General features: G+C 41.6%; 1 protein-coding gene across 6 annotated transcripts in view; it reads left to right on the top strand.

Moving 5' to 3' along the window:
* The window catches only part of LOC136432670 (basal cell adhesion molecule-like), a 31,905-nt gene extending 27,071 nt beyond the window's left edge, over positions 1–4,834 (top strand). For 2 of the 6 annotated variants that reach the window (XM_066424114.1, XM_066424116.1), the window contains one exon: positions 603–4,834. In XM_066424114.1, coding sequence (XP_066280211.1) covers positions 603–755 — 153 coding nt within the window. In that variant the 3' untranslated portion in view covers positions 756–4,834. Of the gene's footprint in view, positions 1–593 lie in introns of all 6 variants that reach the window. The other 4 variants (XM_066424110.1, XM_066424112.1, XM_066424113.1 and 1 more) reach the window with 3 other exon arrangements.
* The last annotated feature ends 14,008 nt before the right edge of the window (positions 4,835–18,842 follow it).

Here is an 18,842-nt window from a genome sequence, read left to right as displayed (position 1 = left end):
ATATTCAGTGTAGGTGGTGTTGTCAGATGATTTTTCATCAGTTCAGCACGGTGCCACCTTGTTGGAGGCCAGCCAACCACATTTGTTATTCCCAGAGCATCAATGAATCCAGAGTGAAGAATAATTGTACGTCTTTACTAACACATTTAGTCATTCGTCTGCGGGCATTAGTGATATATAACATCGAACGCTGTTTCATAATGTATTCCATCATTTTCCAATATAGTCCCAACATCTGTTCGTGCAGAAAGAACATATCACGTTGTTTGATACAATGAATAAAAATGAATCTGCATAATATATATTACACATGATCCAAAGTCCTGTCAAACCATGTACATGCCACAAATACGCAATGGTGTTTAGATAAGATTCCATTGTACTTGTTACTAACCCACTTACTCAGTGACATACAGTAGATATCACTTAATGGTTTATTGGTTTTCATTGGTTGATATCATAATTTGTTTTCATTTTCAGTACGATAGTATATTTCTGTGTTGTCTATGATAAAATATGTATAGAAACTTAGTGACACCTCACACCATATCAAAGCATATATTCATGTTGTCGTTTGTCTTTTCCCACCACTGACATCGCAGGGTGGGTATAGGGACGAGGACGGACTGAATAACGCAGAGCTGGACTTGTCGTCACGGAAACCCGCCTCCCGGAGGCCCATCGTCGACCCCAAGGACACCCTGGACATGGACTACCCCACCCTCAGACAACAAACCACTTCCCCTTATGTTTGATAGCTTCCCTGTACAGGCATTTCAAGTCTTACCATCCCAGAAATGAACCTACTTTCACTTACATACCATCTAGTATTCAACAGCAAAAGTTTCTTTGCCAAAGGAGCTGGTCACAGAATTTATAACAACCCCAAATACATGTATTTATAGCCTTTTTTCTCTTGCCAACATATTTTTAAAGTTTATTTTTGCATTTAAGTATTTTATAGACTCACCTGTTTGAAGCAGGTGTAGAAATTTTAGACCATGACGTGTCATTTTTTCTTGCCATTGTTTTTATCATTTTATTTTATTTTTTAGTGACTGAAGCCATATTGTTAATTGTACATAACAATTTTTAGTAATTCCATGTTTTTGTACTAATATCCAGTGTCTTTCTGTGTCATAAGCTTATACCAAATGTGAAAAGATCTGATGAGATTGACAATGCCCAAATATCCTGGCATAGTGAGCTACATTTAATAACAAAATACAAAACACCATGTTTCATAGTATTGACCAAGTAGTCCTGTCCTTTGTGAGAAAAGTTGCAAAATAATTCTTCAGTGAAATATGTTAAAATGAGAGTGCCACATTAAGTTGTGTTTAACATCATGTCAGTCTTTTATCATTATTTCACCAAAAGTATCTCATAGACTCATACCCTAATTCATAAAGCTACTCATAAGTTTATTGATGACTCAGAATTGGAGAGAAAGTCATGTTTGAAGATTATATATTTGGTGGTGAGAACCTTCTATAATATTAAGAACAGTACCAAAGAATGTATGAGTAATACAATTTACATTTGTAGATCACACCTGTAGGCTACAAAGGACAGGGCCACATGTCTTTTACGCCAGTAATACCTTGGATCAATATACATGTTGGACTGGAGGGCAAACTATGTTCAACTTTAGATGGATATGTTTGGCATTTGTCAATCTCAGCTTGTAACAGAATTCTGTGGAGTTTTTTTTGTTTGTATCAGAGCTGGTCTCTGCATTGGATGTGTCACAAAGTACAAGTAAGCCGGAACAATGGTCGTGGAAATTTTGTGCAACGTCTTCAAGTGTAGCAGCACTCCAGTGCATTATTGTAGTACATACAGGCTATTCCAGCCAAGATTGAAAATCTCTACAAGTATGAAAATTGTAAAAAAAAAATCATGTTACTCTAGCATGGTAAATGTCACAGAATTGCACCACAAAGGTTGAAAGTCATATGCTGTGATGTGTACTGGGTGCTGTGTGTTGTTGACAAGTTGTACTGCTTATGCCATTTTGTCATGATGATTTCTTTTAGAATGTTGAATATTGTCATTTTGTATTTGGGTAGCAGTAGTATCGGTGAAGCGGAAATTGATTTTGATACGTGATCTGCAGCTACAACTGTAAGAATGAGCCCTGTGAATGACATTGTATAGGAATTACATGTACTTAATGCAATGTGTGGAAATGCATGTGTACTTTGTGCGTGCTGCGGGCACTGTCAGAAGAGAGCATAGGGCTAGAATCTTGTGGCGTGTGTGCCTAGAGATGTGGTGCATTGTACAGAAGGACTGTGTATCGATTGCATGCATTTATAAGCAGACATTTGAAATTGAAATGCATGTAAGCTCCATGCAGGTGGTAGGCCCAGTTGCCTTGTATTTGCCGAGGTCTCATAAATTTTTGATGCTAAGGGTATCATTATGTTGTATATTAGGTAGTCTTCCTGCTAAGCTTCATTGGACTTTACATAGATTAGCTGATCCAAGTGTCACGGTCAAATGACAGTTTGATGTATGAAGCGGCCTACGCTACCCTTTGGCAAACAGCGCTCCTATTTTAAAAGGGGGAAAGGTGGGAATGCATTAATAGTGCCTGTAGATATATTTTTTGAAGAAGAAACTACTCTGCAATGGTCTAACATTGGTGATTCTGAATAACACTTGTATCCAATGCTGCATGCTTAATTGTAATTGGTAACAAATTGTATAGAAATCATAATGTAGAGTACTTTTCATTGGTTATTACAATTCTATAAATGTAGCTCTCATTTTGCTAACCTGGAGAATTGTGTGCAACAGTCAAATCTTTGTATTTCTCTTGAAGGTATTCTTAGGAGCTGATGTGACGATATTCAGGTTTATAGAGAAATGTTTGCTTTTATTAGGCATAGCTTACAGCAATACTTGGGTTCTAGAGCAGGGTCATTGCACTCTTTTGTTGCATATCTTAACAGGCATCTGCCCTGTGTTCTGTCAGCTACCACAGTGTCACACTATCCCTTTGCTTGTGCCAAAGATCGATGCACAGATTTTGTGCAGCAAGCAATTTCGGTATGTTGTGTTTTGGTGAGAAAGCACGTAAAGACATTGTTGCCTTTGAAATGTGGTAATTCTGTTGGCATACGCGAGCACCTGGGCCACTGACGAGTGTTGCAGTCTGAAGTGGTCAGCCACAGTCGTATCTCCAGTCATCAGGGCACTCCAGCCTGTAAGCCACGCAGATGGTCCTTTAAAAGCCAAGATGTCTCCAGCTGATAGAAGAGGCTGTCTGCACTTGTAGGATGGACGTACTTGTAAAACCAGATGGGAATGGTTACCATTCATGTGTTTATTGGATTTCACTTATCTACACCTAGAAGCAAGACTCAAGGACATATTTTGTACATGTACTTTCTATTTTACCGTGCAAATTGCATATACTCAATTCAATGGTGTTGTTTGTAAGATTGGTAATGATAAGATTTTATAGCATCGATTTTGCAAAATTCTTGAATTGTCCAAATTGTATGAAAGAAATTTGCTATTAGAACAATTTGGGGAACAATGTTTGAGATGATCAGAATATACAATGTACATGTTAAGCTGATTGCCTAAAATGTTGTGCCTCACTTTTTTGCAAATGTAAACTTGAAGCGTCAGGCATTCTGAACCTGCACATCTTATTTATGCACATGTAATTGAAATTGTAATTTTTCCCAAAAGGTGAGATTACAGTGTTTCAAGTTTTGTCAATCTTACAAACAAGGCCCTTGTGAGACACTTTCTGATTCTCCGAGATGTTAGTAATTATGCACTTATGTTGTCGGAATTCGCATTTGGTGCATTATTCAAGGTTTTGTAAGGACAGCCATAGAGGGGTGCATATCTAGCAGTCCTTGCGAAAGAGGTTACCAGTTACTGTAACCCCCTGTGGTATAAACATGGTGGTACTTGTCAAGGTGCATTCTTGGTATTTCATCAGGGGTCCCAGTGGTGAACCTTGGGGAACACTGGGGAACAATGCTATCTGTGCTCTTTGGGGCACATGGTGCACCGATCTGACATAACATGTTTAATCAAGGACATTAGAATGTTTGGTGATGAAGACTACATTTTGTACATGTATGTAGCATAGCATAGCAGTACAGCCTGTTGTTCGGGAACCTAGACAATCGTTTTTCTTGGTAGTTCCAACTAGTGTTTCGAATTAGAATCGTTTGCCTTTTAAACATGGTGACATGGATTAATAGCCAAAGGCGGGTGTTTTTTTGTGTGCACATGGCAAGTACAAAGACGATCACAAGCAAAATGGCTGCTGTCACATCTTAGCAGAGCCCCCTGTACTTAAAAGAGTGAACTGCAGTTCTCACTTCATGTTTGACAATGATGATAGAAGCTGTTCCAAAGCGACAACGACTCTGCCCTTCTTGCTTGTGGTAGTTTCCAAGCTATAGGTGACCGGTGTTGCTAGTTGGTGCACTGCCATGTTTGTATGTGGATTTTCTATTTTTATATTGTCGACGTTGAGTTGAAAGTCAAGAATTTCATAGCAGGTAGTGAATTGTATTGTACATAACAGCGAGCGAGCGAGCACCCCTGTTCACAAAATGGAGCTGGCCAGTTTATGTGACAGTTATAGTGAATTTGTAGAAACACCGGCTTTAGCAAATGATGCAGCTATGTGGAAAGCACTGTTTTTGGAGCTGGTGAAGCCTGTTATATCTGTTTGGAAAGAAAATTATTGCAGCTATTCCTAATGTTCGAGCACAGCCGTGTGTTACATGACATTGAGCAGAGTGTTGTTGCAAACTTGTAAATATAACAGTATTAATAAAATGTCCGTTTTGCACACGCGAGTCATTTGATTTACATGTTGTTGCGAGAAGTTGATGATGCCCCCAACCCAGTTCAGTGTGGTATGTACAAACCCGAATTTTTGTCTTCCAAATTATTATACTTTTTAAGGTCACTCCAAGGGAATGAAATGTGTATTTGGTGTGTCTGTATGTGTGTATTTATTCACAATATGTACGCGGTTTGAGGGACTGGAACTTCCGAAGCGTTATAAAGTAGTAAGGGGGTGAAATCTGGCAGATTGTCATGCCTTGTTTTCTACCTACAGAATTAAACCACTAGTGGTAAACAATACACAGTCAAACCTGAGTGACTACCTCTACATAAGAGACCACCTGGCCAATTTCCCTGGGCAATTTCCCTTTGACACAATCATTAAGAATCCTGTCGATGTCTGTAGTGACGACATGTCCACGTAAACCAGATTTTACCGGTCTTCTTGACAGTTTTGGCTATTGATTTAACCTTTATTGAGCAATCTAATTGTTGAAGCCTCTCATCTGTTGTGATTTTGAAAATATGTTTTTATCAGTTTCATTTATTTGTAGCATATTGAACTAGAGTTTCACGACCTCATACCCCACTTAGCTTTAAAAGAGAAACTGTTGCGGATGTGACGTATATAGTTTCTATTGCATGTCAGCTCCTTACAGGAACCAGAAGTGTATGGTTGGGAGAAATCTTTATTGAACAGCCCATCGGTACCTCTGAGGGGAACCCCCTTTCCCAGACGCCCTCACAGCTCACACAGCACAAAGGGAACCATGGTAACAGGTATGTTTGCACACCCGGGGACTTCCTCTTTCAACCGTGCCAGTGGACAGGTAGGACCGTAAGTTTTACACCCTGTGTATGTCTGCATGTAAGATTGTTTCAACAAGATCAAGAACGCAGAAGTACCGAAGTAACGGGTTCCTTTCTCAGCGTTCGATGTGCAGTGCTGAAATTGCCTTCCGAACTTTATCTCCAGTGCCATATTGTTCAGTAGTGAGGCGAGTTCAGCAGGGGAAAACTCCAAACTAGCACTGGGAACCGAGAGTTGAGAGTACCTTCCGCATTGACAGGCATTCCGCTCTGCAGAACTAGTTACGATACAAATTTCTCACTGGAAAAAGCTGAGTGCTAAGCTTCTGTTACGATTTGCGCCTGTGTAGACGAAAAACATTTCGGAATGCGAAGACTAGTGGCGCAGAATATGACACCAAACCAATGTATCGTCTTTTTGGGAACTGTGAAAAGGGCGTTGCTGTTAGTGTGATTAAGAACTGGATGTAAACTTACAAAATCGTGCTAACTTGCTGGCGCCATAGCCCTACTTGCCGCTAGGCACGACATGGTGGTATTTATTTGCCAATAATGGTAGTTTCACGGTTGGGAGTGTATTTGTATTTCTAATTGTGGTCGCAGAACAGATCTAGAGTAAGGGGGGGGGGATAAAACGTAGTACGGACAAACTTCAGACTGTAGAAAGTCTAATGTACAAGAGGCGGCCAGGCGTAAACTGTGCTGTGATATAGGAATATGTCGGCTTGAGACTCGGGTCAATGCATTGTGAACTTTTTACGCAACGTCCTTACGAGACAGGTGTTCCATGCAGGACTGCCGGGCCCCCCCGTGTACACTAAATGTCGGGCAGTAACTTTCTAGCGAGGTCCAATCATATGGCTGCTCGCAGGTCACCGAACGTCACCGACAATTAGCCAATGACGGTCAAGTTTTGGGTTGTTAACACCCCTGGTCTTATGTAAATGTCATCAACTCAAACCAAGCGCCTTTGAGTTGTTATTCCCACTACTTCCATACGTATACATCTAGATCTAGATCTATCAGTTTGTAAAGTTAACTTTCACCACCAAAACGCGAAGAGACTGAAGAGATGAAGTTTTATAGTTTCAATGGCGCTGCACTAGCGCTAATAGAGTGGTCATTGCGGGAGGGAATAGATCCCGACGAGGGTGAAAGTCTTCGAGTCGACCCAACATTTCCCACCAAAAGCAAGCTCTCAAAGACGGGCCGCGTACAGAAATGGAGGGAAATCAAGTCCAAGCTAGTCTTGGGTCAGGATTTTGTGGCACATTGTGAGGCCCCAAATCACCGACTGCCGGCGAGAGAAGACATTGAACGGATTTTCCGGCAAAGTCACCTAAGAACGAATCCAGAGTGCGACAGCGGCGCGTCTTTGATTCACCGGCCATGACGCTGGGATGAGCCAGTCGCAGGCATATGGCATTATTCAAAAGAGCCGATAAACCCGCTTTTGTTTATCATATTATGTATTACCTATGCATCTAGTTTTGTTTTTCCTTCGACACTGTATACTTACCTTTGTTTGAATCTATACTGGCGCAGACTATTGTCAGCCAAACACGAAAGCGACATTACTTCCCTGTATTTTCTGATGGCAATAGATGTTAAGTTTTGTATGTCACATTGTCTATCACCAAACATTATTTCCGTACATAAAATTTAAAGAAAATGCATGATACGAAGTGCTACAGCTTAGAACTTTAACCATGCTAAAGATACCAAAATGCTCTCTCCGAAGCGTGGCGTTATGGCTATACTGCATTATCAAATATAAGGCGTTGTGTAGTCAGGTCGTGTCGATGTTTAAAACTTGTTCAGTGCGTAGTTCTGCTCTACATAAGCAGGATTAAAAGTCATGTGCTGTAAGTCACACGAAAAGTTACTTCGTAATGTATTGCCGCTACTAACAATGAACCAGTAATCGACGGACAAAGGGTGTGAAATATTCATTCTTGCCCATCGAGTGCCAGTAGATTGGCGTTAATTGCCTACTTTGCATTTTAAAGGACTGGCTTTGTTGGTCGTCATTGGCTGATTGTCGGTGACGTTCGGTGACCTGCTAACAGCCATTTGATTGGACCTCGCTAGAAATTTACTGCCTGTCGTTAAGTGTTGGGCCCCCCCCCCCCCCATGCAACCGTGCCCTACCTGTCAATCTTGCCCGGGTTTTTGAAAGCTGACACCGAAAGTAGGCGTAACTAAAAAAACATAGCCCGCAAGTAGTGTACGTAACACATTCATAGCTGTTCAAAGCTTTGGTATACTTAAAATCATGTTGGCTGCGTTGGTGAAAAAGTTCCTACGTAACATGGCATCGGAATAATGATTGCCCGTAGAACCAGGCTGTTTACGTATGAAGAAGACAATGCATGCATGTAAGTGAATGAATATCATCCGGATATCAGTGATGTAGGTATTGACTTTCCTAAAAAAAGATATGGCGGGGACCAGTTTAGCGGAAATACCTATACGAATGTCTCCCCATTTTATGATTGGCTAAACCCAGCAATACATGGTACCCCAGTGCAGAAGCCAACCCACACACACGGAAAAAGATCATGCTTCCGATATTCACTCTTTGATTCATTTGGCACCATGCCAGAATAGTCAGCAATGGAACACAGCGCCTTTTGGAAAGAGATTTGGAATGCTAGTAGTATTTGCCCTAGTTTGGTGGGGGGTCACTTCTGCATGGGCCCCAATGCGCTATGCAATCAATGTTTAAACGTATGTTTGGGGGGTAATCATTCTTATTTCTCTCTCGATGTGCAGTCAATGCAATGTTCAAACGTAGTTTTATGGGGTAATCATTCTTTTTTATCTCTCTAATTTTTTTTTTCGCAGAAAATCTTCATTACAAGAACGGACAGTGTTATCATTGACATTATGACCAATGTCAGAGCTCGGGAAAAGTAAGGAATTGGACGAATAACATGGAATCCCTAACAGGAGAAACAAGAATGCAAAAGGCAAAGACCATGTTCTCAGCAGTCGTTGAAGAATTTTGTGAGTTGGACCTGATCTTTAAGACGGGTTCTGATCTGGATGTTGTTGAGAGGGGATACGCGAGCAAGCTCATTAACGCCATCAGTAGTGAAGATGAGGCCTTGGAGTGTGAGGCATTAAAAGGCCTTGGCGACTTGTGTTTGCATAGGGCAAAGATGGATGAGAACAAGTCGGATAACTTTATAAAGGCTTGTGCGTTTTACGAAGATGTATTCCGATATTACACGACTAATGATGAGAAACAAGTTATAGAACATCGTATAAACTATGCAGAAAGATGTACGAAGCTTGTACACTGTCGAAGTCGTCCGAAATTAGACTTTGAGTATGAAATTCCAGCTGTCATGCGTGTTCTAGATCTGGTCATATTACGTCACAAATCCGAAGAAAGGACTCAATTGAGAGAACAGCCTACGATGCCCTTAATTGACTTTTGTGCCAAATTCCTTGCAAGTGCCGTCGTTGTTGGAAACAAACGTCTACAAATAGAATTGTTGAAGAGCCTTGGAGATCAGTACTTAGAGAAGGGAAAGGTTGGTGAGGATGAGTCCAAAATTAACCAATCAACTGGTCTGTACCGAGGGGCGTTGGCTCGCTGTGAAGATCCAGATGGCAGAGAAACACTAGAACACCGTATCAACTACGCAGAAAAAGTCAAAGAAACAGCAGTGAAGGTACGTGGGGAGATGAAAATGAAACCGTTCAATTCTACCTTTTGAAAAGTTTTGCCATCGTATTCCTAATTGTAAATTGACAGAGTAGTAAAACAATTTTGATTTTGGGCCAATATGTTACTGTACCTACAGTCCTACACTAAATGGAGGTTCTATTATTTGCATAGTACTAGATATATATGATACCTTACCGAGCTTAAGCACGTACACGTCAAGGTCTGCTCTCATTCGCTTTAATGATTGCCCCACTTATAGGTATTTCAAGATAACGCACAGTTGCTCGAACAAAGAAATGTGCACTTAGTCTGTACTTAGTCTTCTTTTTTTCTTTAATTCCAGAGGCGACAGAAAAGGCGACTGGCCGCGAACAGGAAAAGCTGCAAAGGCAACATGTCCATGTTTCCTTACACTGCAACGCAAGCAGCTCGTCGTGACGTAAAAACTCAGAGAAACAGAGGCGGGTGCGTATCTAAAGTTAAGTGCAGATCCTGCCACATTTCTTTAAAGTTCAGTATGTTAAGTAACTTCACTCATGATCAGATACGCAATGATAACAATTTGTTCGTTCATTGCAGCATGAATGTGACGCAAGGCAACACTACCCACCTGAACATTAATGACAAGATACAGGAAGACCCTGACAGGTTTGTGAGATACTCCCATTAGTTAACAAAAAATGCACGGTATGTACAATATTGGCGTAGTTATCATCAGCATTTAACAGTATCAAAAAAGAGTTCAGAGACCCCATATCTCCCTGAAATATTCTGTTTATGCAAATGAATTCCACAATTACATAATCTATGCTTGCATAATGGCTTGGCCATGTACTTTAACTTAGATGAATTATGGCACTTCTGCATTGCTTATGCCAATTAGGTATTTATTTGCATATTTGGTATCTGTTTATGTTCCACCTGCCATAAATTACATATGTTACGTGCATTACGTGAAAGTAGTAAGTAGTAGTAGTAGTAATTGGTTTATTGATAAAAACATGGAACAAGACGGCATTGCAGTAGAGACTGAATTGCGCTGCAGTTTACGGTCAACGTATACGGTAAAGTCAATGCAATAAGAATACTACTAGTATGTACAAGTAACGTTCAATGATGTCGACGCGGTCAACAGCTGATACATCTTAATAATCGTAGACCAACACAATTAAAAGCTGGATTTCTGTTCGACATTATTAAAAGCAAGGTTACTGTCTGGTTGGAATTTTTCAAGTTCAGTTTTGTAGTCCGACAGGGAGTTGAGCCAGCGCAGATTTTGCACTCGTGCAGTCGTGGTGTATCGTTTAGTACCCCTGGCTTGAGAGTACTGAAGTGAGTTCCTCAATAGTCTGCCATGCTGTTCTCATCGAGTCGGAGGCAGCCAGGAACAGAAACGTGGCGATTGTTTCAATTCGTTTGCAAAGTTCAAGCAGAGGTCGTGTCTGCGATCAGAAAGAGTTTGTAGGTTCAACGTTCGCAATGCGTCCATATACGAGGGATACTGCCTACCCAACACCATCCTACAGGCACGTTTCTGAACGCGTTCTAGTCTGCAGTTGATTGCCTGTTGTTGAGGGCGGCGTTCCAAACTGGAGCTGCATACTCGAGAAGCGGTCGAACATACCCGCAGTAGATGGCAGTGAGGTCGTCTGTCGGAAGACCAGCTCGTCGCAATCTGCACAGTAGAAAGAGGCGTCTGCTCCCCTTTGTCACCATACTGTCCACTTGATCTGGAGACCAGGTACTGAGGTAGTCTTGCTTTGTTCACCACGGTGAGCGTCTGGCCTCCCAGTGTAAGGACTGGGGCAGGTGGGGGTCTTTGCATGAAGCAGATCTGTAGAACATTGCCCTTCTTTGGGTTCAGCAGCATGTAGTTTCTGTCTGACCAGTCGTCTAACTCGTCTAAGTTGTTCTGTATGTTTGAAGGTGAGAAGAGTGTATAATTGTCAACGTTCATGATTTCGCTGGGCATTGCTGTAAAAAAAAAGGTCTCCGTCACGATGGCAATGTCAGCCTTGTACTGGTGTATTGTGAGTTCAAACTCCTCTAACTTGTTCTTCGGAGAGCGAGCATTGCACATATAGACAGACGGGACATGTTGTAGTCTTTTGTTTCAGTGGCTGTAGAGGAACGCTAACTAGGTTACTGGTACCTGCATTCCTGCATGTCTGTTGGTATGATTTGCATATGAAGGAGCGCGCCGGGGGGTGGGCGATGACCGACTATGGTAGAGATCTTACGCACCATGCTTCTCCCAGTTTTTCTCCTTCTAGGTCTGCTTCTCCTCAGTAATCCATTGAGTTGGAGATTGTCCTTGATAGTTTTGCTTTCCCATGGATCCACCATGGACATAGAGCATCGTAGGTTTCTAAGGAAATCCAAGGAGTATTTGAAGACGCCAGAGGCCGCCATTATCTGAGCTTGGCACAGACCGCCTTGGAGATCCTCATTTATACGTCGATACTCCAGCAGAGCACAGCAGCTTTCCTTTATAGACAATCCTCACAAGTTCACATAGCACATAGTAACATATATATTGCACAATCCCAAGATAATCGACACCAAAAGCGTTCCTGCAGGGGAGAGGTACAAAACCGCGGCTGCCCACTACAGGAGCGCCACCTAAAAAAAGTCTCAATTTTCTTTTTATAGATGCCATGCAACTTTGGTCTAGTACCAGCAGTAATAAACCACATGTTCCTTGGTGTATATGGTGACATAAGGCCTGGCGTCACTCACTCAGTAGTTTATCTATGGATCGGGACATTGGTCTTTTATAATCAACTGCCGTTTATATTATAAGTGTAACTCCTCTACAGAACATACAAAACCCACATGCAGGAGGGCTGCAGGGCCGTGCAGACAGCACACCTGGACAGTGCGGAACAAAGCTTTGCGGCTGCACTCAAGTCGGTTCATGTGAAAGGTGAGCAGAGAGGGGATCATCATCACTTTCTGATCAAATGCTGTTTTACATTTGCGAAAGAAGAATCACTAAACGTGATAGCCCAAATTGATGTTTACCAAAAATAAATAAAAATGCAACACAGTATACAAAACATTGTGATATTGGTTTTGGTTACATATTTCGTTTAAGAAGTTTACCAGCTAAATAAACGAAAAGTTAGGTCTTTACCCTGTGATTGTAATTTGTTACAGGTTATAGTACCGGCCAGTACAGTAAAGAGGTAGAGCCCTTATTCAAGCTAAGCGGCGTCTACCTTGAAAGAGGTATGCAGTCAAAAGACGGAAGTGATTTCACCAAGGCTGCAGCACTCTGTAATGCAGCTCTGGTAAGAGCAAAGGCAGAGCAAAGAGGGGGCATGAAACAAAAACGCCTACGAATTGACCGATTATTTGTTGAGCACGTTCTTGGCATCGATCAAGCAGTGAAAATCGGTGTCGGTGACACAGAGAAACACAAATTGATGTTGAAGGATGATCGAGAGTATGTGGAAAAAGAGATCAAAAGAATCGAGCAGGAGATAGATCCATATGACCTTGATGACGACGATCAAAACATACGAGAAGTGGAGAAGAACAGGGCGGAAGCAATCAAAGAATTGTTTCAGACAATTGTTAATCAGCGAAAGACGTTTATTGTTGCCCTTGTAGATGAATGCCTGGAGGTAATGGGGCCCCCTCCCTGTAAGTACGCCATGGTAGGCTTGGGTTCACAAGCCACGGGGTTAGTGACACCATATTCAGATCTGGAATTCGCTATTTTGATAGATGAGGAAACAGACAATAATGTCGAGTATTTCCGTAACCTCACATATTATCTGCATCTCAAAGTCATCAATCTGGGAGAAACCATTCTCCCGGCCATGGGTGTTAAGTCGCTCAACGATTTCTTCTCAGACGACCCACTAGACAACTGGTTCTATGACTCTGTAACGCCTCGCGGGTTTGCGTTCGACGGAGCCATGCCACATGCATGTAAGACTCCACTGGGCAGAGGTACAACATGCGAACTTATCCATACACCTAGTAAGATGACAGACATTTTAGAGAGCGACCTGATGGTTCATTTAAAGAAAGGATACCATCTTGCCAGCATTTTGGGGAATGTATGTTTCATCACAGGAGAACAGGAATTGGTCGATGTGTATTGCACTTTATGGACTCAGCGGCTTCAGAGAAATCACCGAATTTCTGTGTTGCAAGCATATAGTATATTGGTTGAGGATGCAAATAGACAAATGTTCCAGGTCCAAACCCTCAATGGCACACTGCTAAATGTCAAGAAACAAATCTATCGATTTTCTAGTCTTGCAGTATTTTGTTGGGCACTTATTAACAACATACAACCAACAACTATCTGGGAGACTATCCAGAACCTGTGCAAGAATGGGGTCATCAACAGTGAGAACGCACATCACTTGGTGGTACTGGTCAGCATCTCAGGAGAACTGAGGCTGCGGACATACATTAACAATCGTGGTCAAGTGGAAAACATGTCAGCATTATCGTCGATGTCGACAGATACAGGCATTGAGGAGAAATCCAGGACGGTGTTCTACTCCTCAAAAGGAAAGCAGTTGATGAGATACTATTATACGGCAAGACCATTAAAGCAATTAGTTTTAAACCTTGCCAACAATGGTTCATTGGCTGAGGAGTCAACAATTCTTTTCGACAATTCTTCAGAACTACAAGCTGAAGTCTATCGAAGTTTGTGTGACTACGAAAAATCTAAGAGATGTTTTGAACGGGCATTAGAGAGGGAAATCAATGTGTATGGTGAGGGCACTGAACATCCCGTCATTGCCCAGGCACTTGGAAACTTGGGTATTGCCTGGAAGGCACTTGGTGACCACAGAAAGGCCATCAGCTATCATGAACAGTCGCTTCAGATGTTCCGTAGTATTTATGGAGTGAACACTGCACATCCTCACATTGCCGACTCACTTAGTGACTTGGGTGGCGCTTGGAGGAACCTCGGTGACCACAGAAAGGCCATCAGCTATAATGAACAGTCACTACAGATGTGGCGGAGTATCTATAGAGAGCAAACTGTAAATCCTGTTATTTCTCTGTTACTTAACAACTTGGGTGCCACCTGGATGGACCTTGGTGATGACAGAAAGGCCATCAGATATTATGAACAGTCCTTAAAGATGAGGCGTGGTATCTATGGTGTAAACACTTCACATCCTGTGATTGTCCAGTCACTTGACAGCTTGGGTACCGTTTGGAGGCACCTTGGGGACCACAGAAAGGCCATCAGCTACTTTGAACAGTCATTGCAGATGGGACGGATAATCTATGGCGAGTACACAGCACATCCTAACATTGGCACTTCACTTAACAACTTGGGTGCAGCCTGGTATGACCTTGGTGATTACGGAAAAGCCATCATCTATTATGAACAATCCTTACAGATGAGGTGGATAATCTACGGTGTGGACACTGCACATCCTGAAATTGCCCTGTCACTTAACAACTTGGGTGATCTTGGTAATCCTAGAAAGGCCGTTAGCTATTATGAACAGTCCTTGCAGATGAGGCGGAGGATCTATGGTGTGGATGCTGCACATCCTGACATTGCCGACTCACTTAACAGCTTGGGTAACGCCTGGATGGACCTTCGCGATCACAAAAGTGCCATCAGATATTATGAACAGTCCTTGCAGATGAGGCGGATTATCTATGGTGAGGACACTGCACATCCTGACATTGCCGGGTCACTCCACAACTTGGGTAACGCCTTGGTGGACTTTGGTGATCCCGGAAAGGCCGCCAGCAATTATGAACAGTCTTTACAGATGAGGCGACGTATCCATAATGTGAACACTGCGCATCCTGACATTGCGCAGTCACTTAACGGCTTGGGTAACGCTTGGACGAAACTTGGTGACCACAGAAAGGCTGTTCGCTGTCATGAACAGTCCTTACAGATGAGGCGGGGTATTTATGGCGTGAACACTGCACACCCTGACATTGCCCGGTCACTTACCAACTTGGGTACCGCCTGGAGTGCCCTAGGTGATGACAGAAAGGCCGTCAGCTTTTATGAATCATCGCTAGAGATGATGCGGAGTATCTATCATGTGAAAACTGCACATCCTGACATTGCCCGGTCACTTAGCAACTTGGGTGCCACCTGGATGGACCTTGGTGATCTCGGAAAGGCCGTTAGCTATTATGAACAGTCGTTGCAGATGAAGCGTAGTATCTATGGTATGGACACTGCACATCTTGACATTGCCGACTCACTGAACAACTTGGGTGCCACCTGGATGGAACTTGGTGATCCCAGAAATGCCGTTAGCTATTATGAACAGTCCTTGCAGATGAAGCGAAGTGTCCATGGTATAGACACTTCTCATCTTGACATTGCACAGTCACTTAACGGCTTGGGTAGCGCTTGGATGAAACTTGGTGACCACAGAAAGGCCGTTAGCAATTATGAACAGTCCTTACAGATGAGGCGGGGTATCCATGGTGTGAATACTGCACATCCTGACATTGCGCAGTCACTTACCAACTTGGGTACCGCCTGGAGTGCCCTTGGTGATGACAGAAAGGCCATCAGCTTTTATGAAGCATCGCTACAGATACAGCGGAGGATCTATGATGAGGACACGGCACATCCTTACATTGTTGCATCACTTAAAAACCTGGGTAACGCCTGGATGGCCCTTGGTGATCACAGAAAGGCAATCAGCTATTATGAGCAGTCTATACAAATGAAGCGAAGTATTCATGGCGTGGACACTGCACATCCTGACATTGCCCGGTTGCTTACCAACTTGGGTAACGCTTGGCTTTACATTGGTGACATCAGAAAGGCCATCAGCTGTTATAAACAGTCACTACAGATGATGCGAAGTATCCATGGTGTGGACACTGCGCATCCTGACATTGCCCGGTCACTTAGCAACTTGGATGCCGCCTGGAGTATTCTGGAGTTTACCACAAAAAGCACCAAGAAGTAATGAAAGCTACGCTACATGTCAAATAGCACGGAAGGTATTTCTCTAAACGCCACCATACAATCATGTTTGTTGCGCCACTGGCGCCCGTGTATAGGAACTGCATTGTACCCAAGTGGTGTTAGACACGGTACAGGTACCAACGAAAGTTACGTTCACTTAGGAAAACTAAGTGAATCATGTTATTGGACTAAGCAGAGAAGTCGTGACTTTAAATTCCAGCAGTAATACCCTTGTGGCCAATTATATTTCTCCTAACAAACGTCTTTAAGGGTTGTTGACCCCAAAGGTCAGTCCTGCAAGAAAGAACTGGAGGACAATTCCTCAATAGAATATCAAAAGAGAAATTGTTAGTAGTTGTACGTCGTGTAGAGCGCTAATAGGGGCCAGTTAAGAAAGTGTGTACTCCCGTACATGTATGTAAAATACATTATCAACAGGTTGCTGTTAATTCAATGAGGTTTTCTGAAACGTTGCAACCATTTCAGGTTTTCAAGCTTTTCTGAGATCAACAAGACCCCATACCCCCATGAAATGTTTTGAGCCTTTAAAGTCTGTAGATTTATCGTTTTATGTTGTCTCACCGATGGTACAAATAAGGCTGTAGTAAGCATAATCTATTTCAAATGATGGTCTTCTGACACAATTACATATATCTCCTTTGGCAGAATACCATGTTCACATTTCATCATAATTTATGCAAATGACTTGTACATTTACATAATCTGTATATGGAGATGTACGCCTTCAACTAACTTACACATGTTACAAGAAAATACTTCCCACCATTTATCACAAAGGAATTATGGCACTTTTGCATTAATTATGCAGATTAGGCCCTTATGTGCATAATTGGTATATGTAGATGTTCCACCTGCCATAAATTACATATGTCACACGTATTTAAGTCATATCATGGAAAACACGAAAATAGATTTTCCTCATTAATCATGCAAAGTCAGTCCTAATTTGCATACTTAACGTTTCATTGTGTACATCCCTTTCTAAGCTATTTGCAAACTAAACATCACGGAAATCCGTCATTCATTTGTTTAGTTATCCTCCTTGAATCATTTTGCAAAAAAACGCCCCTGCAGCTCTACCACCAAAATCTAGCACACACACACACACACACACACATACACACACACACACACACACACACACTGTATGCTTATCATGTAAATCAAGAGCTAATTTGCATAATTAAGGAGGAAAGTGAAAAAATCAAGTGCATTCCATATAGGACTGAAAAACAGAAAGAGAGGAATATAAATAGATATAGATTATGCAAATGAATACCTAATTTGCACATTAATGGAAACATACTATAACTCCAGAATGGTACATGATAGGGATTTCAGTCTTGCAGTATTTGGAAGTTAAGTAGATGTAGAAATAATACGACATTAATTATGCAAATGAGGACCCCATCTGCATAATTTATGAGGAAATACTACTTTCATACTCGTGTTACAACTTGTGTTATTTGGGTAGAGAAGATGAATAACTGATATAATTAATGCAAATAAGGTCTTTATTTGCATAATAAATGGAAAAAATTACATTTTATGTAAGTTCATGTAACTTTTATGGTTTGAAAAAAATTATGCTAATTTGATGACGTCATAGGTCAAAATCCAAGATGGCAGACCATATCATTAGCTTAGGTATAAACAGTAAATTTTCCCTTAGAAATCGTCACTACCTGGTATTTTTTATACAAAAAACATTCAAATGAGCGTTTTTATTCTATTCTCATTATGTTTCATTGTGTTTTGGGGTTATTTGCTGAAAAATTGTATTTGTGAAAATTCAAGATGGCGGACCCAAGATAACAGATAGCTGAAAGATATATTTTGCTATTGTCATTGCTATTGTTATTGACAACAAAAGTCTTAGCAGACATTAATATTCTGTTATTCACCATTTCCGTTAAGAATTTGTTGCATGCCTTTGAGTTTTATGGGAATAACCTGTTTTTAAAGTTCCAGCCAATAAAGTCACGTGAATGACGTCATAATTACGTGATATTACGTCATCATGACACCAATGTTCTCATACTTTACACAAATTACTTATACACCATCCTCTGAACAATTGTAGTTTAGGAGTTACAGGGGTCCGAAGAGGAGGGCCTCAAAAGCCCCCCCCCCCCGTCCCAGGGTGACCAAAAAAGCTCGGTCTGAATAGGGTTAACAAATCACTATCAATCAACTGGCAGAATACAGATATATAGCATAACAATCTATAATTATTTGACAACTGATTGGGAAACATTACAAATATCATCAAAAAACCCTCTTGGTGACTTGAAATGGACTTGCAACCTTTCCATATGATATCAAATCATTATACAGACATAACAACTCATGCATATAATAAAAGGTCACTCAACCATTGTGAAAAAAATAACAGTACAAATTGACAAACGATGGTTTTATGCATATATCTGTTGTCTTCTATCTTTTGGTGATTCACGTTTTACGTTCAACTAGCGTGCTGTTCGCAATAAGGCATCAGTCATATCTTTGGTATCAAGAATGTGCCCACCTAGGATTCATAGTCTCTATCAGACTAAT

Source organism: Branchiostoma lanceolatum, chromosome 4 (genome assembly GCF_035083965.1).
Source record: "Branchiostoma lanceolatum isolate klBraLanc5 chromosome 4, klBraLanc5.hap2, whole genome shotgun sequence".
Taxonomy (NCBI): domain Eukaryota; kingdom Metazoa; phylum Chordata; class Leptocardii; order Amphioxiformes; family Branchiostomatidae; genus Branchiostoma; species Branchiostoma lanceolatum.
Note: the sequence above shows the minus strand (reverse complement) of the source record. Positions and strands in the feature narration are given on the sequence as shown.